The following is a 25,191-nucleotide window of genomic DNA, read 5'->3' as shown; positions in this document are numbered from 1 at the left end:
CAATTTGGGGCATGGTCATATGTTCTGTGTGTTTCCTGTGAAATACCTACATCATTTATAAAAAGAACAGGAGTACTTGTGGCACCTTAGAGACTAACAAATTTATTAGAGCATAAGCTTTCGTGGACTACAGCCCACTTCTTCGGATGCATCCGAAGAAGTGGGCTGTAGTCCACAAAAACTTATGCTCTAATAAATTTGTTAGTCTCTAAGGTGCCACAAGTACTCCTGTTCTTTTTGCGGATACAGACTAACACGGCTGCTACTCTGAAACTTACATCATTTATGATGTTATTAAATACAAAGTTAGGTAATTACTGCAAGAGATTTTGAATAACTTCTTTAATAATAGCAGCTTAGAGTAGAAGTTGTTAATTGGGGCTATTGGAAGATCCATGAGAAGCAAAATAACTTTTGCATATCTAAATGATTAATGATTATACGCAATATAAATTGTGATATAATAGGTGGCATAAAATTTTTACCTATTTATATGTGTTCTAATTATGTTGTGATTGCTGTCACAGCTGTAATTGCCATGGGATCTTGAGAAGCCAAAAAGTATATCTGGCTTCAAAAAAGATTTTTATAAGTTCTTGTAGGATAGGTCCATCAATGGCTATTAGCCCAGATGGCCAGGGATGCAACCCCATGTTCTGGGTTTCCCTAAACTTCCAACTGCCATAGGATGGGACTGGATGACAGAGGATGGATCACTCAAAATTGCCCTGTTCTACTCATTCCCTCTGAAGCATCTGGCACTGGCTACTGTGAGAGACAGGATATTGGGCTAGTTGGACCATTGAAATGGTATGGCCGTTTGTCTTAGGTTTCAACCCCATTCTGAACTTTAGGGTACAGATGTGGGGACCTGCATGAGAACCCCTAAGCTTAATTACCAGCTTAGATTAGTATGCTGCCACCACCAAAGCATTTGTGAGTCATTTGGAAACTCTGTCTTTCCCCCAAAATATCTCCCTCCCAAGTACTATAACCCTTCTCTGGGTAGCCTTGAGAGACTTCTTCACCAATTTCCTGGTGAACACCGATCCAAACCCTTGGATCTTAAAACAAGGAGAAATTAATCTCCCCCCCCTTTCCTGGCAGGATTTGAGTTTAATTTCCCTTTCCCCCACCAATTCCTGGTGAGTCCAGATCCAACCCCCTTGGATCTTAAAACAAGGAAAAATCGATCAGCTTCTTAGAAGAAGACTTTTAATTAAAGAAAGGTGAAAGGAAAACCTCTGGGAGATTAGCATGCAAGCTGTTCTCACAGACAACAGATTCAAAACACAGAGGAGACCCCCTGGGCAAAACCTTAAAGTTACACAAAAGAAAAACCCAATTTAAATCTCCCTCTTATGCAAAAAGGCAAGTCACAAAAGAAAATAAACAAGCTAATTTATTCCTTCTCTAATATTCACTACCCTGATAGGAGGCTGATTCCTGGATTTTTTTCTCTCTGGCACAAAACTTAATGAACTGACTGAACAAAGGATCTTCCCTCCTTCCTCTTGAAAAATCTTGTCCCCCATTGGTTCCTCTGGTCAGGTGTCAGCTAGGCTAGGTGAACTTCTTAACCCTTTACTTGTAAAAGAGGCATTAACCCTTAACTGTCTGTTTATGACACCATTCTTATGTTATAAGGTTGAATTTTCTGGTTTTTTTTTAAGTTTAATATTTCAACAGTGTCTAATGTAAAATTTTGCATTTAATTTTCTCCTTTTTTAAAATAGAGAAACCAAGTTGATTGTACATCAAAATGAATGTAATAAGGACCTCAGTATTTCAATGCAATATTGAAATGTGCATGTATTTGTAACTTACACAGTTAAGTCAACGCTTACCTAAAATCTATATTTAGGCATGGTATGAATTTAGGTGCCTAGTTTTCGGCATCGTCTGTGGAAAATACTTTTTAATAAAATACTTCTTTCAATGACCACTAGAAGATTTAAAGAGGTTTTTTTATATCTGTATTGTATGTAATGAAGCGCAAACACATTTAAGTGTCGAATACAATAACTGACAGATTTTTTTATGTAGAGCTGCAGCTGTATCCATATTTATATCAGAAACTTTTCACTTTTTAATAGACTTAGAGGAAAGGCAGATGATAGTTCACATGACACTCACTAGGTGCCTACTGTTCTTTCGAAATCTGATTTCTTAAGACATATTAAAGTTGCAGCCTGATCAAAGTCTAACATGTTTTGAGTTATCAGAGTGCAAAAATAAGCAGTAGAACAATTTAAGCATACACAAATGCATTTTAATTTGCAACGAACTGCCACGTTATTGACTGCTTGAGAAATTATGTGGAAATATTTAAGAATAGTCATGCACGTGAAATGGGCAATTTTGAATCTTCCCATTTAGTACAGCATTAACATCTCTGTGAATATGTATAAAGAACAATAGTATTCTTGACTGCAGAGCTCAACTGAAGCACCATCTCATTGCTTTAGACTTCTTCCTAAAATATGAACTGTTTTGTAACATGTTTAAATTGATATTTGCTTTGAGCAGTTGTAAAGTCTTCTTGAAGCAGAAGGCTAGTAATGCTGTAGTTATAGTTGAAGATGAAAACTTTATAAGCTGTTGTCTTAAAACACTTTTTTTTAAGTTTAAATTGCCGTTTAAACTGGAATTTCTTTTACTTACTTTTAGCTCAGAGGAAAAATTCTTTTTGAAATGTTTATGATATTGTGTGAGTTATTACAATATGAAAACTTAGAGGTGACACATTACTTTCTGTAGCAGTTAGTGTGCTAAGCGTTAGTGGTCATGTCTGTGTTTCACAGTATGTGTACTAAACTGTATGAAAAGTGTGATGTCTAAATTGCCTTGTGTATGATCAGAATGCTAAAAACAATTGCTTTTAAGTTTAAAAAAACACCTGTCAACTCCAGTAAAACTTATGATACAGAGTACAGTGCTTTCATTACTTCATTATTATTAAAAGTTAACATTTAGTATAACTTCATATTTTTTCAGCTTGGTTCATAATGTAGAAATGTTGTATATAAAGCAGCTTTGATTAACAAACACACTTTTTTATCAGCTTGTTTTTTCTGAGGAGCATTCACCCTGAACAGTCTCATAATAACTGTTGTCATTGCAATGTAAGCAGGCAAACATTTTTATTAGTGTTGTCTAACACTAAGTCTTACCTGCTATATTTATCAGATTGCAACCTTATAGTTAGGTGATGGTTTAATATCTGCCATACAAAATAAAATACAGGTCTTGTTTAAAGCTATGTCATATCGGCTTATCTTTAAGCAAAACTTTACACTTTTCTAATGAAGTAGAGATTTTTGTACATAGTTCAAGAAACTTGGAATGGAAGATAGCAGCAATTGTAGCTCCTTCTTTGTTTGTGTAATTTGTTTTTAATGCTCTTGCTTAGCATATGTAATATTAAGTGAGGATAAGAGCCTACTTCTTACTGACAGCTGTGAACCTGCTCCTTTTATCTCAAGTGATAGAGGCATTTGCCTTCAGTGCTGGGTGCCTTGGGTTTGACCCCTGCTGATGACTGTCCGTGGTATCTGTCCATGGTCATTGCATACATATTACCATAGTGTTGCTTATTTATACAACATTGTCATGAGCTGGATGAAACCTGGTTATGGATTGACTTAAAATCCCATTCAGATTGATAGGTGTGAACTCACCCTTCGATTAACATAACTGTAAGCTGCCTGTGTATGTGTGTTTGAGAGGAGAGATCACACGGAAACTTAGAGCAGAGAGAGAGACAGAGACAAAAAAGCCAAGCTGGAGACTAGCACAGTGAGACTCTGGAAAAAGCTAGAGAGAGAGCTTTTGGGTTTGGTGTGGGCAAAAGAGGCTCTGAGGCTGTAAGCTAAGAAACTGCTCCTTTTGTTTTTGGTTCCTTCTGCATTCAGAGACCCAGGATTTCATACATTCCATGTTAAATAAACAAGATTGCTTCAGAGAAAATACCAGACTCCATCAATTTCTGCTTCCAGCTGGAACATCCCCAGCGCCCCAAATTTTGACTAGCTGCTTGGGTTAAAAAGGGGGAACAGTATATGCATGGGTTTATGTTTGCAAGGGATAGTCTGTGTTTTTTTTTTTTTTTTACTGACACTCTGCTGGAATTGTGCCTATGATGCCAGCAACAGCAAGCAAGGAAAATTTATGCAGGTTGGCTAGCTTCAGGCTCTTGCTTCTGTTAGGCTGTGTGGGAAGAGCCCTCAGTGGGACCAGCCCAGGGAAAAATCTCTTTTGATGGGGGCAGTGGTGTTCTCTGTCTTCCCTATGTACTGCAACTCCCACAAAAGTGGAGCACTGTACCTGTGCTACTCATATGCAGAACATTTCCCACAAAGCCCAACAGGATCATTAAAGTGAATCTAAGAAGGATTGCATCCTTTTGCATCGTTTGCTTTTCATGGCTGATCCTGGATTTGGGGGCCTGCAGGAGTGCCAGAACTTGTATAGAAGTATGGGGGGGCACTCGTGCAGGAATTGTAGCTCTGCCCCCCTGCTCCTCCTCTCCCCCCTGAGGTTCTGCCCCCTATATAGGCTGGAAACCGGATCTGGGCTGTTAGAGTGACCATATTCCCTCTTTCCCCCCCCCGGGGGGGGGGCCCCGCCCCCCCCCCCCCCCCCCCCCCCCCCCCGCACCAGGTACAGAGCTGACCTGAGCTGCTTCCCCTCCCACCATGGAGCTGACCCGACCCCCCCTCCAACCTTCCACAGAGTGGGCCTGAGCTGTCCCCCCCCTCCTCGCGGGGCTGGCCTGAGCCCCATCACTCACCCCCCTTTCCTGTTTTTCCCCAAGGTCCCGCCTCCCTCTGTCGCTGGCTCTCCCCCACCCTCACTCACTTGCTCATTTTCACCAGGCTGGGGCAGGGGGTTCTGGGGTGGGAAGGGGTGTCGGCTCCAGGGTGGGGCCAGAAATGAGAGGTTCAGGGTGTGTGTGGGGGCTCCAGGCTGGGACAGGGGGTTTGGGGTGCAGGAGGGGGCTCCAGGCTGGGGGGTGGATCTGAGGGGTTCAGAGTGTGGGAGGGGTCTCCGGGCTGAGGAAGGGGTTTGGGGTGCAAGGGTGTTTATGGGATGTGGGCTCCAGAAAGGGGTCTGGGTACAGGAGGGGGCTCAGGGCTGGGGCAGGGGTTCAGGAGGGGGTGCGGGCTCTGGGGTGGGACCAGGGATGAGGGGTTTGGTATTTAGGAGAGGGCTCGGGCAGGGGGTTGGGGTACGGGGTATGGGAGAGGGATCAGGGCTGGGGCAGGAGTGCGAGAGGAGGTGATGGCTCTGGCTGTAGGTGCAGGCTCTGGAGTTGGACCGGGGGTGAGGGGTTTGGGGTGCAAGAGGGGGCTCGGGCCTGGGGCAGGGGGTTGGAGTGTGGGAGGAGGTGTGGGCTCCGGGCAGCGCTTACCTCGGGAGGCTCCCTGAAAGTGGCGACATGTCCCTCCGACTCCTAGGCAGAGGTGCGGCCAGGTGGCTCTGCGCGGTACATGCTCACTGCCTCCGCCATGGCCAATGGGAGCTGTGGAACCAGCACTTGGGATGGGGCAGCAAGCGGAGCCCCCCTGGCTTTCCCTCTGCCTAGGAGCTGAGGAACATGTCGCAGCTTCCGGGGACCCATGCAGAGCCAGGTAGGGAGCCTGCCAGCCCTGCCAACCGGACTTTTAATGGCCCAGTCAGTGGTGCTGACCGGAGCCACCAGGGTCCCCTTTCGACCGGGCGTTCCAGTTGAAAACTGGACACCCGACAACCCTAATATCAAGTTAGGTCTTTCCTGAAAGCTAGTGACATGCTGGTGGTTGATTATCATTGTGAAATGTATATATTAACGCTATATGAGGAAATATGGATACTTAATGATATTGTGCTTTAAAGTATGTGACCAAAGACAGAAACAGGTTTTCTCCCAGAAAGGAGGGAAGACAGTTATGAAAACTAAGCAAGGTCAGACCAAAAACAATGGAAGCCACATTTACATATGAATCAGCAAGAGGTATGGGAAGTTCACAGGAAAGGAAGAACAGCGCGAGGTCATCCTGAATCTGGAGACAAAGTGAGTTTGGGAAGATATAAGGAGAGAGAAGAAACCATATTGCCATCTATCACTGGACAGACAGAAGGGGACAGAGCTCTTGCAAACTGAGACAGATGGTCCTTCAAGCAAGAGACTGAAGTCTTTGGGAACTGAATATAAGTCAGAAACCTGCTTAGGCAAAGATCTTTCATCTAGGACAGTGGTTTTCAAACTTCATTGCACCACAACCCCCTTCTGACAACAAAAATTACTGCATGACTCTGGGCAGGGTGGGCCGGAGCCCTGCCGCACCGGGTTGGCGGAAGGAGAGCAGAGCCTGAGCCCCGCTGCCCTGGGCTGAAGCCCTTGGGCTTCAGCCTCAGTCCCAGGCAGTGGGGGCTTGTTCTTGAGCCCAGGCCCCAGCAAGTCTAACACCAGTCCTAGGATCCCATTAAAATGTGGTCCTGACCCACTTTGGGGTCCCAACCCACAGTTTGAGAACTGCTGATCTAGGAAGACAAGGGAAACCAGCACCTTGAACTTCTGTGGAAGGTCCTGACTGACAGAAAGTCAGCCATGGCTGGAAAGAAAATGATTGCTGAGAAAACTACCTTGAGCAAAGTCTGTAGCCTGTTAGGTTAAGTCTTAGCTATTAGAAAGCATATTGTAATTTTTGTTTATTTGTAACCCATTCTACCTTCAATTTCTTCTATTTGGTATCACTTAACCTATGTTCTTTTGTTAATAAACTTGTTTTACTTTTGATCTAAACCAGGGTTTCTCAACCTGGAGGTCGTGACCCCCGGGGGGGGGCATGTCGCAGGATGGGCTGGGGGAGGGGGTGGGCAAATGCAGGACCGGCATTAGGTGGTGGCAAGCAGGGCAGTTGCCTGGGACCCCGCAAAACTAAGTTGCATGCTTCAGCCATGGCGGCGGGTCTGAAGTGTGTAACTTAGCCCAGGTCTACACTGAGGTGGTCGACCTAAGATGCGCAACTTCGCGTAGCTGAAGTCGGCCTATCTTAGATCGATTTATCTGGCTGTGAGGACAGTGGCGAGTTGACTGCTGCCGCTCCCGTCGACTCCGCTTCCGCCTCTCGCCAGCTGGATTTCCAGAGTCAACGGGGAGTGTGTTTGGGGATTGATTTATCCCCATCTAGACGAGACACGATAAATTGATCCCTGATAGATCGATCACTACCCGCCAATCCGGCGGGTAGTGGAGACCTGCCCTTAGCTTGTGGAGCCCTGGGCAGTTGCCCTGTTTGGCACCCCCAATGCCTGCCCTTTTAGTAGGTGGGCCACAATTTTTAAGTCCAAAAGGAGTTGCCAGCACAAAAAAGTTGAGAAACATTGATCTAAACCAACTTGGTGCTGTATTTGAATTGAAGTAATTAACTCTAATTAAAGTAATAAACTGTATTTTTGTCTCTTTAAGGGAGTAACAAAACTTCTTATTTCTCTGAGTGTTCCAGGAAAAGGATGGACACTTCAGAGCAGAAGGTTTTGGGGAAGTTCAGGACTGAGTGTTTGTTGGATGTCACTCTGCAAGTAGTAACTAAGGCTGGTGGAGACCAGTGTGGAGCTATTCCATTGTAGGCACGCTGCTGGGGTCGGAGCACTGACCCAGGACTGCACAGCGTGCACATGCTCAGGGAACTACATGCTTGTCTACTGGCTGCTAGTGTCTGGGCTGTGAACCATTGCAGCAGAGCATTTAAGGCACCCAGAGTTACAGGGCAAGGGGTGAGACAAATTCTCTCTGGTCTGAATTGCATTCCCAAAATGTTACAAGTAAGTTATAAGAAGGAAAGGGACAGCAAAATGTTCGGTTAGGAGTTTAAACACAATCCTCTAAGCACTGCGCAGTGGTACTCCATAATTGTTTCCTTCTATTATGTAGTTGTCCTTATCTGCATCGAACAACAGGGGATACAGAAAGAAAATATCATCTCAGATATTACAAGACTGGAACATGTATTCATGAAACAGATGCTCGGGGCCACTGTGTGAAGAATGGACTCCACTGTGCCTTTGCTCACGGGCCTCATGACCTTAGACCACCAGTATATGATATAAGGTATCCTTTTATTTTTAACTTTTAGTCCTCATTATCAGGAGACCATTGTCCTATAACATTCCAGTGTGTAGTCATTAAACTTTTCTGTCTCCAAATACAATTAACTTTGCAATCAAATGTATAATTAACTTTCTGACATTATTACTGTAAATGTAAAAACTTATATTAATGCAATGTTAAAATTGCAAATGTAAAAACAATGGGAAATTAAAATCTTAAAATTTTTAGAGCAACAGTAACGTATCCACGTATGAAGGACTCTGCATGTAATGCACTTAAGTGTGCACAAGGCTGAATATTTTACCTTTTTGCCATGATGCTGTGTAGATTTGCTTGTGCTGCTTAAATTCACAAAAATGGTCATTTTGATGCTATCTTTCAGCTCCTCATCTTGTGTTTGTGATATTTTTGCCTCCTTTGTACATGGTTTATTTGCAATTTTTGATTTTTGTTGTTGTCCCTTTTCCCCTCCCCCAATAAGTGAGATGTCAGTGGTCTCTGTTGCTGCCTTTTAAAGGTGAGATTAGGTGGCAGCCAAAGGGTGATGCTTTGTGATTCAGGATAATAAGGAGGATGAACATTATTTGTGACTGTGAACCAGCTTTTGAAATACTAGGGGATGAGAGGAAGGGGATGATGCACTGGCTTGGGATAAACAGTGGGATTCTTATAGGAAGTGATGATTGCCAGCCAAGCCTTCTGAGCTCTGTAGGGATGGAGCTCTGCTCCTGCAGGATTTAAGAGCCTTTAATGGCAACCACTACCTTCTGCAATCCATTCCTTGTGTTATTCCTTGTTTCCTGCCTACAGCTTCAGGCTCATTGCTCTGCTGCTGAATTGTTCCCAGAATTATTTCTGTAACATTAAAGCTTATTGAATAATTTCATAGTCATTTAACATGACCTTTAATTCCCACCTTACCACAGAATTCCTTGCATCTCTGCATGATCACCTACTGTTTCAATTATCTATCACATACTATTTTTTCCATAGGATTCCTGTCTCGTTCAGTGTGCAGGATAGATGGCGCTCCATGAGTGAGACAGCAATTCAGTATTTTTTTTACCCTCCTTATTCACCATGTGGTGCTATGCCTTATTTTCTGCATATCAAACCTCATAATGAGTACAGTATATTCCATTTCCTTGTGATGTTTTATATTGTGATCTTCCCTGTGGTACCTGAGTGTCTCACAGACATTAAAGAATTTACTTAACAAAACCTCTCTAGTGTGTGTAGAGAAGCATTATTATTCTAGTTTTGTGGATGGAGAACTGAAGCACAGTGATATTTAAGCCAAAATTCACAAAAGTGACTGCTAAATGCTTAATTAATTGGATTTCCAACTTGAGATGGATACGGTTTGATACTGAGCACCTGCATCTTCCCCCAGCTTCATCTGGAGTTACGAATGCTCAGCACTTCTGAAACTCAGGCCTTAGGTGTCTCAAATTATGCACCTAGAAAATGGAGAACATACAACTAGTTGTCCACTTTTTGGTTTAAGTGACTCCTAACATCATATAGTAAATCTGTGGCTAAATTGATTCACTGTATTAACTACAAGAGCCTCCTTTGTTTTCCTGTAGGCCCCTGCTTTGTTCCTGTCACACCTTCTCTTGTCTTCTTCCGATGAAGTAGAGTTCCTATAGACAATAGTCTCATTAACCACAGTGCTGTCTCATTCATAATTTATCCTGTGCGCTGAATGAGGCAGGAGTCCTGTTGAAAACATACTGTGTGATATGTAATTAAATAAAGATGGTCACAATTCATTTGCACAAAGAGGCCAAATAATGCAACCTACCCTGCAAAAAACATAACCTAATATATGCTTGTATTGTGGAGGAGATGAGTGATGGCAGGGGTGAGTTGTGGAGGTCAAGAAATGGGAGGAGATAGGATTATTAGGTTGAATGGAAGGTGTAGAGGATGAAAGCAAGGAATCAGTCGGCCTTTGTTGAAGAGGAAGAGGTTTGTGAGCAGGTAATGGAGGAAGGGAGAGAGGGTAGAGGTCACATCAAGTTCTTGGGATTTTTTTTATTGAAGAAGTTGGCAAGATCCTGGCAGGAGGGGAGAGGATTTTTAGAGGAAGTGAAAAATGGTAAATAGGCAGCTGGTACTGGGAGCGTGGAAATAATTGAGAGTGGAGGAATAATGTTGCTGCTTATTCAGAATGAAGGGAAAGGTAAATAAAAATGAATTTGTAGTGGAGGAAGTCAGCATAAGCATGGGACTTTAACAATAGACTCCCATGAGTGTAGAAACAGGAGCAGAGGAAAAGAGGTGTGTGTGTGTGTGTGTGTGTGTGAGAGAAAAGGGGGGGGAGCCAGAGGTAGGGGTTGGCAGGGTGAACCTTGCAGTGTGAGAGAGAGGAAAAGGAGTCAAAGGTGGTGGCGAATGCAGGGTGGAGGGAGTTAACAATGATCATATCAATGGAGGAGAAGGAAAAAGAGGATAGGGAGGAGTGGGCTGAGAACAAAAATCCTTAATATTGATGGATTGGAAGTTGTATAAGGACCAGGTGTGAGGGGATAGATGGGAAGTTGATGACAGCTACACGGAAAGGGAGAGGAGAAAAGAGTTGGGTGGAGTGTTGTTCAAAAAGAGGAAGGTGTGTGTGAATGGGGATGAGTTGGAAGTGGGAGGAATGGGAGAGAAGAAGCCACTCCAGTATGTTCCTTTGGGACTGATTCAGGATGGGGAGTGAGAGAGAAGGAAAGACCGCTGTAAGAGGAGAGCAGCTATAGAGGCAGTGTCACCGAGCAAGATTCAGGTCTCAGGGAAGCCAGGATCAGGAAATGATGGCATCGTGGGAGTTGCTGTCTCTTTGGAGATGGAATGGGCATTTTGGAGGGTGGAGGGAAATGGGGATAATGTGAGGTTTTGAAGAGAAAAAACTATTGCGATGAGGTGATGACTGGGAAGGGTGTAGGGGTAGGAGAGTGGGGATGTGGTTAGGAGCTAGGTTGGGGTTGGAGTAGCTGATGGCAATGAGGGGAAGTCAGGAGAATGTGTGGGTTATAGGTTTGTGGGGATGTATAAGGAGTTGGGAGATTAATGTATGTTGAAAGACTCAGTGGCCAAATTGCTCTTCTGCGGTGGTGAAAATTTCTGCCTCCTCCTCAGTGGGGATAGTGATAGTGTGGAAGTGCCTAGAAGCAGCCATCAGGGCCCCATTTTGCTAGGCTGTAACATGAAAGAGAGTCTCTGCCCTAAAGAGTTGACAATCTTAGCATATGAGAAATGGCAACAGGTGGATACAACGACAAATCGGGTAGGGAGAAACAAGGCAGTGTTGAAATGATCATATTTAGAGCAATAAGCAGTTGCCTAGCATGCTAGCTGTCCAGCTGTTGGGTGTTTTGTAAATATCTTCTGAAAAGATTTTCAGGAGAATAATGTGGTAGCTTTATGGATTTTTATGTGGCGCTTCTCCCCTACATAAGATGTGGAATGGGAGAAAGCACCAGAGGTGCTTGAGGGCAAATTGTACTAATGAGTGTAAAAGATGGCATAGTTGATAAAATGGAGATGTGTGTGGCAGGGTGGATAAAAATTTGATTTTTTTTTTTGTAAATAAAAAATAATCAGATTTTCAATATTAAATAAAATACAGGTTTATTAATTAAGTTTGAAGTTGACAATTTATGTTAAGGCCTAACTTTATTATAATCTATTAAATCACGTAAATAGAAAAAATATTAAGCAGTATGTACATGTTTGCTGCCAAGTTTTAAAGTAAGTCAAACTGCTGAATTGGTGAAAATCACTGGCTAAGAACCTGGAACCAGCGTTTGTTGAAGTGCTAAATCAGCTTTTGACAGCAGTTACCTCTTCTGCAGGTGCAGTGAGAACGTTTTCTTCATTTCAGTTTATTCAGCTAGTTCATTCAAAGTTAAGAAACCAATTAGGAGTTGTAAAAGCAGGAAAGCTTGTTTTTCTCTTCTAATCTCTGAATAAAAACTAGGTGTGAGAGGATGAGATCTATTAGTTCTAAAATCTTGAAGGACATAGTAACCAGAAACAATGAGCTCCATTTACTAACTACATATAATTCTCTTTGTTTAATTAATCAATTAGTTTTAAATACAAAACATACTTTAATACATTTTTGATAATCTTTTCCTCTTATGTATCTAGCACATGTAGGATAGTTTAATTTTTTTTTGACTGCTGTGATTTTTTTCATTTTGAATTGAATTTGAATTTCCTTCCAAATAGAGTTTGACACAAATCACAAGTGCAAAATTTAATCATTTAGTAAATAAGAAATGCATCATTCTCCATTCTCTAACATAATGAAAAATACAAAAATTAAGAATCTGGAAAAATGTGAATTAAGAACATACGAACAGCCATACTGGGTCAGACCAAAGATCCATCTAGCCCAGTATCCTGTCTTCTGACAGTGGCCAATGCCAGGTTCCCCAGAGGGAATGTACAGAACAGGTAATCATCAAGTGATTAAACAATATAATTGCTTAAATGTGTATAGATATAATATATTCTCCTGGTTAGCAAAAAGAAGCATCAAATTTGGTGTAAAGGCTATATTTAGTTGCAAATCAACATGTTTTAAATGTCCCCAACCAGTGAGAATCAGCCTTTCTTTAAGAAAATAACTAAGAAGTACCAAATAAATTTAAACCGATCCATCCTAGCGAGTGGATGGTAATATATTAGAGTTGATAGGCGGGGCATATCTAAGGTGTAAAGAGCCTTTAAAGGTAAAGACAAGAAGCTTGTTTTTGGAATGGAGGACAGGGAGCTAGTAAATGGATGCAAAGAGACAGGTGATGTAATCAGTGCATTAAGAAATGATGATGATCTTCTAACAGCAGTGTCTTTAATACACCTGCCGGGGACAAGACTGAGTTTATCAAGGCCAGAAACAGGAAGCTGAAATAGTTAAGATGAGAGCAACAGAGAGTCCTGTGGCACTTTGTAGACTAACAGATATATTGGAGCATAAGCTTTCGTGGGTGAATACCCACTTCGTCAGACGCACAAAGTGGGTATTCACCCACGAAAACTTATGCTCCAATACATCTGTTAGTCTATAAGGTGCCACAGGACTCTTTGTTGCTTTTTACAGATCCAGACTAACACGGCTACCCCTCTGATACTTAAGATGAGAGATGAGTTTCCTCTGTGTGGACTGAGAGGAAATATCTGATCTTATAGAAGTTGTGTAGGAAGAAACAGCAAGAATTAGAAATGGAGGTGTGGGTCTAAAGAGAGGATAGAATCAAAGATAACACCTAGATCGTAGTGGTAGCCGTGTTAGTCTGTATCAGCAAAAACAACGAGGAGTCCTTGTGGCACTTTAGAGACTAACAAATTTATTTGGGCATAAGCTTTCGTGGGCTAAAACCCACTTCATCAGATGCATGGAGTGAAAAATACAGTAAGCAGTTATATATTCAGAAAATGAAAAAATGGGAGTTGCCTTACTAAGTGGGGGGGGGGGGAAGAGGGTCAGTGCTAACGAGGCCAATTCAATTAAGGTGGAAGTGGCCTATTCTCAACAGTTGACAAGAAGGTGTGAGTATCAGCAGAGGGAAAATTACTTTTTGTAGTGACCCATTCACTGTCAGTCTTTATTCAGGCCTAATTTGATGGTGTCCAGTTTGCAAATTAATTTCCTAGATAAACTTAGCCCTGCCTCAGTGCAGGGGACTGGACTAGATGACCTATGGAGTTCCCTTCCAGTCCTATAGTTCTGTGATTTCTGTGATCTATAACAATGGTACTTGAAGGAGAAAATAGCTAGTTACTTGTAGTTGGAATCATAGAATTGTAGAATATCAGGGTTGGAAGGGACCTCAAGAGGTCATCTAGTCCAACCCCCTGCTCAAAGCAGGACCAATTCCTAACTAAATCATCCCAGCCAGGGCTTTGTCAAGCCGGGCCTTAAAAACCTCCAAGGAAGGAGACTCCACCACCTCCCTAGGTAACGCATTCTAGTGTTTCACCACCCTCCTAGTGAAATAGTTTTTCCTAATATCCAACCTGGACCCCCCCCACTGCAACTTGAGACCATTGCTCCTTGTTCTGTCATCTGCCACCACTGAGAACAGCCGAGCTCCATCCTCTTTGGAACCCCCCTTCAGGTAGTTGAAGGCTTCTATCAAATCCCCCCTCATTCTTCTCTTCTGGAGACTAAACAATCCCAGTTCCCTCAGCCTCTCCTCATAAGTCATGTGCTCCAGACCCCTAATCATTTTTGGTGCCCTCCGTTGGACTCTTTCCAATTTTTCCACATCCTCCTTGTAGTGTGGGGCCCAAAACTGGACACAATATTCCAGATGAGGCCTCACCAATGTCGAATAAAGGGGAATGATCATGTTCCTCGATCTGCTGGCAATGCCCCTACTTATACAGCCCAAAATGCCGTTAGCCTTCTTGGCAACAAGAGCACACTGTTGACTCATATCCAGCTTTTCGTCCACTGTGACCCCTAGGTCCTTTTCTGCAGAACTGCTACCTAGCCATTTGGTCCCTAGTCTGTAGCAGTGCATGGGATTCTTCCGTCCTAAGTGCAGGACTCTGCACTTGTCCTTGTTGAACCTCATCAGGTTTTTTTTGGCCCAATCCTCTAATTTGTCTAGGTCCCTCTGTATCCGATCCCTACCCTGTAGTGTATCTACCACGCCTCCTAGTTCAGTGTCCTCTGCAAACTTGCTGAGAGTGCAGTCCACACCATCTTAAGAGTGGAGTCTCTTAAGATTCACATGGGGAGAACTGAGAATATGTTGGATGACATTTCCTCCTGATATGACCCTGCCTGGTATATTCCATTGCTCTAGAAGAAATTTGTGCTGTGCCTTAATGGTAGGAGTTTCTACAGTGGTCTGGGCTTGATGGAATGTGAGTGTACCTTCCATGAGAGTGGAGATGCTTACTGATAATATAAGTAAGCTCCAGTTACAGGTGAGTAACTTTTCTTTCTTCCTTGTTATTGTGTATATCCTTGAAATTCAGTATGTGAAAACTGTTGTTAAATGCCCTTTTAAATAGCCATTCAGTCACATAACATCTGTATTTACATTTTATGTGCTGCGCCTTCTGGCTTAGTAATTTTTATTGCTCCTGCAGGAATTCCTTCCAAATATATTGTAGAGAACAATAAACATAATTATTTTTGGTGAGGTGCCCAGAAATAAAAATTGTAAATCTGTAAGCACTTTAGAACAGGGCTTTTTTTGTACTTGTACAGTGGGGACTCTGACCATGATTGGGCACCCCTATTTGCTACCAGAGTACAAATAATAATAGGTAGGGTGTCATAGAAATGGTAGAGAAAGGGATTATATTTTTTCCTGTCCAAGATATGATGTGTCGATATAAGGGCCACAAAGCATGTTAACTTTTAACTGCAATATCCCATCAGAAAGTTGTATCAGCCTTGCCATTCATTATGACTGTAGCTTTCCAAATTTCTGCCATTGAAAATCTTTGTTTTGCCACATTGTATTAGCTTATTTTTGTCTAAAATAATCTCTTATTTATGCTGTATTTGTATTTCTGCCATATTTTTAACCTGTTTAGTTCCTCTTGTATTATTGCTCTCTCTTGGATACATGCAACATTGTCCAATATAATGTCATTTGTACATTTATTTAGTGTGCTGTTGACAGTCCTCTTTATCAGATTAAGATGTTAGATGCAACTGTACCTCACACCAGTTATTATGGCTTTCTGCCTTGTGCCTATCCCTTTGTTAACATGTATAATTATCCTTTGTTGTGATGCTTTCTACATCAGTCCATGTAACAATGCCAAGACAAGACAATTTGAGTTTTTCAAATAAGGCTTTGTGAGACTTGGCATGAAATTCGGGCTCACAAAGTCCGTGGCAAAATTCCTGTTAACTTCAATAAAGCCAGGATTTCATACACAGTTGGGAAGTTTAATGAAGATACACAGTATGGTAAAATTATCTTCTGTTCTCCATTTCAGGGAACTTCAGGCACAGGAAGCCTTACAGAATGGGCAGCTAGGAGGTGGAGAAAACATCCCTGACCTACAGCCAGGAATTCTAGCTAGCCAAGCAATGATTGAAAAAATTCTTAGTGAGGATCCGAAGTGGCTGGGTAACATTCTATATTTTGTCTTCTCATCACTGTTTCTGTATCTGTCTAGACCTATTTGGACTTTTATTGGAGAAGTTTCAAAAGTTATGTTGAATAAAGGAGTGATTTTGTGTGTGTGTGTATATATACACACACAATACTAATATAGATGTTTGAAAAAAATCATGCAGCCAAGCCCATTTATATTCAAATTGCATATTGGAAATTCCTGTCTATTGCAAGTATCAGAGGGGAAGCAGTGTTAGTCTGAATCTGTAAAAAGCAAGAGAGGGTCCTGTGGCACCTTTAAGACTAACAGAAGTATTGGAGCATAAGCTTTCGTGGGTGAATACCCACTTCATCAGACGCAAGTAATGGAAATTTCCAGAGGCAGGTATAAATCAGTATGGAGATAACGAGGTTAGTTCAATCAAGGAGAGTGAGGTGCTCTGCTAGCAGTTGAGGTGTGAACACCAAGGGAGGAGAAACTGCTTCTGTAGTTAGATAGCCATTCACAGTCTTTGTTTAATCCTGATCTGATGGTGTCAAATTTGCAAATGAACTGGAGCTCAGCAGTTTCTCTTTGGAGTCTGGTCCTGACGTTTTTTTGCTGTAAGATGGCTACCTTTACATCTGCTATTGTGTGACCAGGGAGGTTGAAGTGTTCTCCTACAGGATTTTGTATATTGCCATTCCTGATATCTGACTTTTATGTCCATTTATCCTCTTGTGTAGTGACTGTCCGGTTTGGCTAATGTACATAGCAGAGGGGCATTGCTGGCACATGATGGCAAATATAACATTGGTGGATGTGCAGGTGAATGAGCCGGTGATGTTGTAGCTGATCTGGTTAGGTCCTGTGATGGTGTTGCTGGTGTATATATGTGGGCAGAGTTGGCATCGAGGTTTATTGCATGGGTTGGTTCCTGAGTTAGAGTTGTTATGGTGCGGTGCATGGTTGCTGGTGACAATATGCTTAAGGTTGGCGGGTTGTCTGTGGGCGAGGACTGGCCTGCCTCCCAAGGTCTGTGAAAGTGAGGAATCATTGTCCAGGATGGGTTGTAGATCACTGATGATGCGTTGAAGAGGTTTAAGCTGAGGACTGTAGGTGATGGCAGGAGGAGTTCTGTTGGTTTCTTTTTTGGGCCTGTCTTGTAGCAGGAGGCTTCTGGGTACATGTCTGGCTCTGTTGATTTGTTTCTTTATTTCCTTGTGTGTGTATCGTAGTTTTGAGAATGCTTGGTGAAGATCTTGTAGGTGTTGGTCTCTGTCTGAGGGGTTGGAGCAGATGCGGTTGTACCTCAGCGCTTGGCTGTAGACGATGGATCGTGTGGTGGGTCCGGGGTGGAAGACATGAAGGTAGGCGTAGCGGTCGGTGGGTTTTCGGTATAGGGTGGTGTTAACGTGGCCATCGCTTATTTGTACTGTGGTGTCTAGGAAGTGGACTTCCCGTGTAGATTGGTCCAGGCTGAGGTTGATGGTGGGGTGGAAACTGTTGAAATCATGGTGGAATTCTTCCAGGGTCTCCTTCCCATGGGTCCAGATGATGAAGATGTCATCAATGTAGCGTAGGTAGAGAAGGGGCGTGAGTGGACGAGAGCTGAGGAAGCGTTGTTCCAGGTCAGCCATAAAAATGTTGGCATATTGTGGGGCCATGCGGGTGCCCATGGCGGTGCTGCTGGTCTGGAGGTATATATTGTCACCAAATTTGAAATAATTGTACGTGGGGATAAAGTCACAGAGCTCAGCAACAAGTTGTGCTGTGTCATCATCAGGGATACTGTTCCTGACAGCTTGTATTCCATCGGTGTGTGGGATGTTTGTGTAGAGAGCCTCTACATCCATGGTGGCTAGGATGGTGTTTTCAGGGAGGTCACCTCCATTACTTGCGTCTGATGAAGTGGGCATTCACCCACGAAAGCTTATGCTTCAAAACTTCTGTTAGTCTTAAAGGTGCCACAGGACCCTCTGTTGTCTATTGCAAGTGTTTTTTGTACCACATTCACTCAGTACAAATGTGGCTATTTTGAGGCAATTGATACATGTTTTCCTGATTTAAAGTCAGTAAGAAAACTGTCTTGTGTCAAATGATACTGAAGTCAACTTTTAAAGGACGCTTCTTTTGCTTAACTTGATTAACAAGAACCAGAAAACAAATAAATGTTATCTGTTTTAGGCTTTGAGTGAGTTCTTTAAAATCTAATATTACTGTAAATTTAGTAATTTGACAGATCACTTAAAATAAGCCCAATTGCTCTAGTTTTCTTTAACCTTTTAGTCTGGTTGTGATTTTCGGTATTGGTGTCATTTGTTACATAGCCATGAACTTTTTAGTGGTTGTACCCAAATGCTACTTTGGAACCGATAGAACACAAACTGCTGCAGTACCTCTGGTCTTCAAGAGTAAAGTGTTTTGTTTCTTTGTTTTAGGTAGATTTGTATTATTTACACTATGAAAGGGGAAGACAATTATACAAGGAAGACTGATGAGGGGAGTAGTGAGTATCTAAAGAATTCTATAAAATTGGGCAAGAAAAAGATTCTGAGTAGAGAGGACCACAGTTGAATCTATAAGCACTATGAATCCCAAGCTATAAGAAAGTAACTATATTAGTAGAACTTTACTATAAGCCTCTTTAACAAGAAAAGGAAATTGAGCATACTATGTTCAGAGAGATCTCAGGCAGAAAAATCTAACAAAATAAGTGGAGAGAGAAAGAGGTCCAGGGATTAGGGTGCTATCATGGGATTTTCTAGACCTGGATTTAGTTCACTCCTCCACCCACAAACTCCCAGAGACTACCTTTGGCAAGTCCCTTAGACTCTCTGTATCTCAGTTCCCCATCTGTAAAATGAAAATAACAGTAGTCCCCTTAGGGGTGTTGTGATGATAAATACATTGACTGTGAAGTGCTCAGATACTATAGCATTGGGGCCAAATAATTAGTTAGAGTAGAATAGATTTGAACTATACCTCTACCTCGATATAACGCTGTCCTCGGGAGCCAAAAAATCTTACCGTGTTATAGGTGAAACTGCGTTATATCGAACGTGCTTTGATCCACCGGAGTGCGGAGCCCTACCCCCTCTCCCCCCAGAGCACTGCTTTACTGCGTTATATCTGAATTCGTGTTATATCGGGTCGCGTTATATAGGGGTAGAGGTGTACGTGCATATAAACAGATGAAATGGCAAAATGGAACAAAGCTGAGAGAAAAAATTTCTCAGTACTCTGATTGATTGTTTTTGGAACAGATTGTTTCAGAGCACGCAAGAGGAGTGGCTGTTTCCAAATAAATAACATTCAGGAGTTGATTAAAAAAATAACAGTAGCCAAGCTACTAAAGTAATTCTAACCATAACATAATTTTCAAGATTTTTGTGGAGAGTAATGTACCAAAAAGTGACTTAATGACGTTAAACTTTGGAAAGGGAGATCTCAATACAATGAGGTGGTTAGTCAAAAAGGCCCTAAAGTCAAACGTAAAGCAAAGTGGCATGGTTGCTGCTTAAAATAAAATAATAATAGTCTCAGAAGGCATGCCCATTGGACAAAAGGGGAGCCTGGAAGACAAGGTGTAAACCACTGTAGCAGAGTAGCAAGGTTCGAGAAGCCAAACCTAATACTTGAAAATTTGAAAACCTAATCCTAGTGTAATCAATAAATAGGAGTATAAATTACAGCAAGTGACATATAAGAGGAAATTAGAAGGGCTAAAAAGGATTTTGAAGAACAAATAGTAAGTGTGTAGAACAAACAAGGGATTATTTTAAGTATATCAGAAGCAGGAACCTGCAAAATAATTAGCCTCCTGGATCACCAGGAGCTAAAGAGAGCAATTAAGGAAGATAAGGATGTTGCTTAGAGGCTAAATGACTTCTTTGGATCAGTCTTCACTGCAGAGAATTGTGGGGCCCGTACATTTATATGATTAACAAGAATATCCAGAGTTGTTGTTAATTGTTGCTAACACAGTGTTTCAAAGGGATATTAAACCTCATGCTTCAGGGTTTAAACTAAACTAATCTCTAACTCTTAGAGTTTTGATGAAACCTAATGGGGGCAGATTATCCCACACCCTGTCTGCTGCAGTGGTTCCTTCACCTTTCTGTGAAGCATCCAGTGCCGGCCACTATCGGAGAGAGAATACTGGTCTAGATTAACAGATTTTAAGGCCAGAAGATACCATTGATTGTCTAGCTTGATCCCTGAATAATACAGGGCAAAGAACTTCACCTAGTAATTTCTGCATCGAGACTGTAATATCTAGCTGAACTATAGATATCTTTTAGAAAGCTATCTAGTCTTGATTTAAAGTCTTCAAGTGATGGAGAATCTACCACATCCGTTGGTAAATTGTTGCAATGCTTAATTACACTCACTGTTAAAAAATTTGAGCATTATTTCTAGTTTGAATTTGGTTAGCTTCAACTTCCATTAGCTGGATCATGTTTTTCCTTTTTACAGTATATTAAAGAGCTGTCTACTGTCAAAAATGTATATTCATAAATACTAGTTATAAAGTGTAGAAAATTTATAAAGGAAACTGAAAGCTACAGTGGAAAAACCATGGCTAGCAGAGCTAAGAACAGTAAGAACACAAGTATAATATGAACAAAAGGAAACTTAACAGTGATATATGCCCATTTCTAGATGGAAATGGGAGAATCGTTAATAATGTTGCAGATAAGCCTGAAGTGTCTAAATATTTTTGTTGTGTATTTGGAAAGAGCTGAAATGAGGTACTGATACCACATGAGGATGATGAACTACTTTCCACAGCTTCTACTAGGGAAAAACATTTAAAAATCATCAGGTCACGATAACAGGAACCCAAGAGTCACGATAACAGGAACAAGGAATGCATGCCATACCTACAGAATGGGGGATTGTATCCTGGAAAGCAGGATTCTAAAAAGGATTTAGGGGTCCTAGTGGACAAACAGTTGAACATGGTCTTCCAGTATGATGCTGTGGGTAAAATGGCTAATGTTTGGGTATATAATAAACAGGGAAGTAGGAGTAGGGAGGTGATTTTTACCTCTCTGTACAGCATTAATAAGACAGGTATTGGAATACTGTGTCGTGTTCTGGTGTCCACATTCTGAAAAGGTATTGAAAAATTGTAGAAAGTGCAGAGAATAGCCACAAAAATGATTCAGTGATTGGAAAAACGCCTTACAGTGAGAGACCGAAGGAGCTCAGTTTGTTTAGCGTAGCAAAAAGAAGATTAAGAGGTGACCTGACTACAGTGTATAATTTCCTTCAATGGAGAAAATACCAGCTACTAACAGCCTCTTTAAGCTAGAGGAGAAATGTATAACAACAAGGCTGGAAGTTAAAGCCAGACAAATTCAGACTAAAAATTGAGCACAATATTTTAACAGTGAGGGTGATTTAACCATTCAAACAAACTACCAAAAGGGAGTGGTAGATTCTCCATCTCTTGATGTCATCAAATCAAAACCGGATGATCCTCTGGAAGATATGCTTTAGTTCAACACCAGGGCTCTGTACATGGGTAACTAGTTATAATTCCATGGCCTGTATTGTACAGAGGTCAGGCTAAATGATGGTCCCCTCTGTCCTTAAAAACTGCAAATCTAAGAAAAATCTCTTCTCCATATAGGTACGTCTTATCTTTCTCTTGGATAAACTAAATAGATTGTGTCTTTCGTCTTTCACTGTAAAGCAGAATTTTTCAGATCTTGAATTGTTCTCGTAACTCTTTTCTGAGCCCTTCCCCATTGTTCCACATGCTTTTTGAAGTGAGGACACCAGAACTGAATACAGTATTCCAGAAATTGTCTCACCATGGTAACTAAGAGGTTAAGCATGATTGATTAGTATTCCTAATTTGATATTCCCCTCATTATACATTCAAGGACGATGCTTAACCTCTTAGTTCAGCATCACACCCAGAGCTCGTGTTTAAGGCTACAATTTAGTCACGGGTATTTTTAGTAAAAGTCACAGACAGGTCACGGGCAATAACCAAAAAGTCATGGCTAGTGACTTGTCCGTGACTTTTACTAGAAATACCCCTAACTAAATCTTAGGTGCTGGGTGCGGGGAGGGGTTCTCCCGGGGCGCCACTGTTGCTTCTGGACTGCTGTTCTGGGGCAGCGCCCGGGCCCAGTTGCCTGGGGCTGCCAGAGTAGCGGCTGGTGCGGTTGGCCCCAGGGCCGCCCCAGCTACTCGGGCGGACCTGGGGTCAGCTGCTGCAGCTGTGGAAATTACAGAGGTCCCGGAAAGTTACGGAATCCATGGCTTCTGTGATCTCTGTGAAAGACTCGCAGCCTTACTCATGTTCAGTTGGAAATCTACCATGGCCTCTAATTCTTTTTCAGCTTTACTGCATTCCAGGATACAGTCCTGCTTCTTGTGTGACCTAAATTTTTTATTCTTAGATGTATTACCTTGCATTCGGCTGTATTTAATGCATTTTTTTTTCAAAGGAGTCTGCATTACTACGTGATCCATATAATTCCGTATAATGACTAGTCCCTACCATCATTTACCATTTCACTAATTGTTGGAATTACTGTTATAGAATTAGTATAAAAGATATCACTATGACATCAGCTCAACCATGAATTCCTTTATTAAATGTAAAGGCCACATGGTATTTATATAGTTGTTCAAGCAATAAGCAATTCCTACATCCACACAATAACACACATTCATAAACATTTGATCAGAGTACTCGGGAAAGGAGATAACCCTTTCATACAGCTTGCTGCAGCATGATCAGATGGGATCTGATAAATACTCCTCGCAAGCCTGGTTCTTTTATACAGTGCAACAAATAATTGATTTCATCATCTTATCTGAAAACCAGGTTTTGACCACTTTGGGGCTGGGTAAAATCATGACTGGTGTGGAAAAAGTAAATAAAGAAGTGTTATATACTCCTTTTCATAACACAAAACTAGGGGTCACCAAATGAAATTAATAGGCAGCAGGTTTAAAACAAACAAAAGGAAGTATTTCTTCACACCACGCACAGTCATCCTGGGGATCTCTTTGCCAGAGAATGTTGTGAAGGCCAACACTCTAACAGGGTTCAAGAAAGAACTAGATAAATTCATGGAAGATAGGTCCATCAATGGCTATTAGCCAGGATGGGCAGGGATGTGTCTTTAGCCTCTGATTGCCAGAAGCTGGGAATAGGCGACGGGATGGATCACTTGATGATTACCTGTTGTGTTTATTCCCTCTGGGGCACCTGGCATCGGAAGACAGGATACTGGGCTAGATGGACTTTTGATCTGACCCAATTAGGCCATTCTTATCATAGGCGTGTGCACGGGGTATGCTGGGTGTGCCCAGGCACACCCTAATGCAGGGGTGGGCAAATGGCTCCACTCTACGGGCGCGGCAAGCCGCGGGGTCTGCGCTCCCAGGCTGGAGCGCCCGGCCGAGCACAGCAAGCCACCGGCCCCTCCCGCGCCTTCCCCCCTCCTCTGGAGCCATGCCACTGCGCATGCAGCGCTCTGGGTCCCGGGGCTGCGTGCTCCCGCGGGGCAGTGTTTGGCTCTGCGGGGAGGCTAGGAGCCTCATCTCATGGTAAGGGGTCCAGGGCCAGGGGGGTTGCATAAGGGGTGGGGGCAGTCAGGGAACAGGGTGGGTTGGATAGGGGGTGGGATCCCGGGCGGGGTAGTTAGGGGTTTGGGGGGGTCTCTGGAGAGGGCAGTCAGAGAGCAGGGGGGATTGGCCTTCACAACCTCCTCAGGTAAGGAGTTCCACAAGTTGACTGTGTGCTGTGTGAAGAACTTCCTTTAATTCATTTTAATTCGTTATTTGTTTATCTTGTTACACATGTCCATATTCTAAGATAACACGGGTATGTTAAAGGTAGTTATCAGTTTATCACAAAACCTGCTTTTTTGTTCGGTAGAACCGATTTGTTACCCTCTCCTATAATTTTAGAGGCCTCTTTCCTAATAACTTTCTTTTATCTCATTAGCCACTTTCCAAATTCAGCATCCTCCCAACACTTGTTTTGCTAGATGCTACATTCCTTCTAACTTTTGAACCTATTATTTTCAAGCTCCTAGATAAGGAAAAGTTATTTACTTATTCCCATAATACAAGAACTAGAGGTCACCAAATGAAATTAATAGGCAGCAGGTTAAAAACAAATAAAAGGAAGTTCTTCTTCACACAGCGCACAGTCAACTTGTGGAACTCCTTACCTAAGGAGGTTGTGAAGGCTCGGACTATAACAGCGTTTAAAAGAGAACTGGATAAATTCATGGTGGTGAAGTCCATTAATGACTATTAGCCAGGATGGGTAAGGAATGGTGTCCCTAGACTCTGTTTGTCAGAGGATGGAGTTGGATGGCAGGAGAGAGATCACTTAATCATTACCTGTTAGGTTCTCTCCCTCTGGGGCACCTGGCATTGGCCACTGTCAGTAGACAGGATACTGGGCTAGATGGACCTTTGGTCTGACCCAGTACTGCTGTTCTTATGTTGTTACATTTGTTAACCACCTACATTTTGCAGAAGCTGCAAAGCACATGGCTAAACTAACCTTACCCCTTCTATTCTAAAACCATCCTATACCAATCTTTTTGTCATCTTCAAATTTTACCAGTAAAATTTTATATTTTGTTCCTAATCATTAATAATGAATAGCATTGGTCCAAAGACAGTTATCTGTATAACTCCACTAGATACATCCATGGGATGATAATTCCCCATTTACAATTACATTTTGAGATCCATCCATTAACCCAGTTTTTACTCCATTTAATATGGGTTACGTTGATATTGGTATAGTGTTGATTTTTTTTAATCAGAATGGCATGCTGGGCCATTGTCTTATGGAAGTCTAAGTATTTAATGTCAATTATATTATTAAGTATATTATTCATCAGAGATGTGATCTCATCAGAAAGTGATATGAAACTTGTTTGAGAAGACCTATTTTTCATAAAACAATGGTGATAGATGTTAATTATGATGCCATCATTTAATTCTTCACTGATTGCGTCCCAATTCAGTCTTTC

At 42.1% G+C, this 25,191-nt stretch overlaps 1 protein-coding gene across 5 annotated transcripts in view; it reads left to right on the top strand.

The window, feature by feature from the left end:
- The window catches only part of UNKL (unk like zinc finger), a 130,694-nt gene that overhangs the window by 7,235 nt on the left and 98,268 nt on the right, over positions 1 to 25,191 (top strand). For all 5 annotated transcript variants that reach the window (XM_034784602.1, XM_034784600.1, XM_034784601.1 and 2 more), the window contains exons 3-4: positions 7,919 to 8,095; positions 16,061 to 16,194. In XM_034784602.1, coding sequence (XP_034640493.1) covers positions 7,919 to 8,095; positions 16,061 to 16,194 — 311 coding nt within the window. The remainder of the gene's footprint in view (positions 1 to 7,918; positions 8,096 to 16,060; positions 16,195 to 25,191) is intronic.

This window comes from Trachemys scripta, chromosome 10 (assembly GCF_013100865.1).
Source record: "Trachemys scripta elegans isolate TJP31775 chromosome 10, CAS_Tse_1.0, whole genome shotgun sequence".
Taxonomy (NCBI): Eukaryota; Metazoa; Chordata; order Testudines; family Emydidae; genus Trachemys; species Trachemys scripta.
The sequence above is the reverse complement of the archived record's forward strand: the minus strand, read 5'-3'. Positions and strand labels throughout refer to the sequence as shown.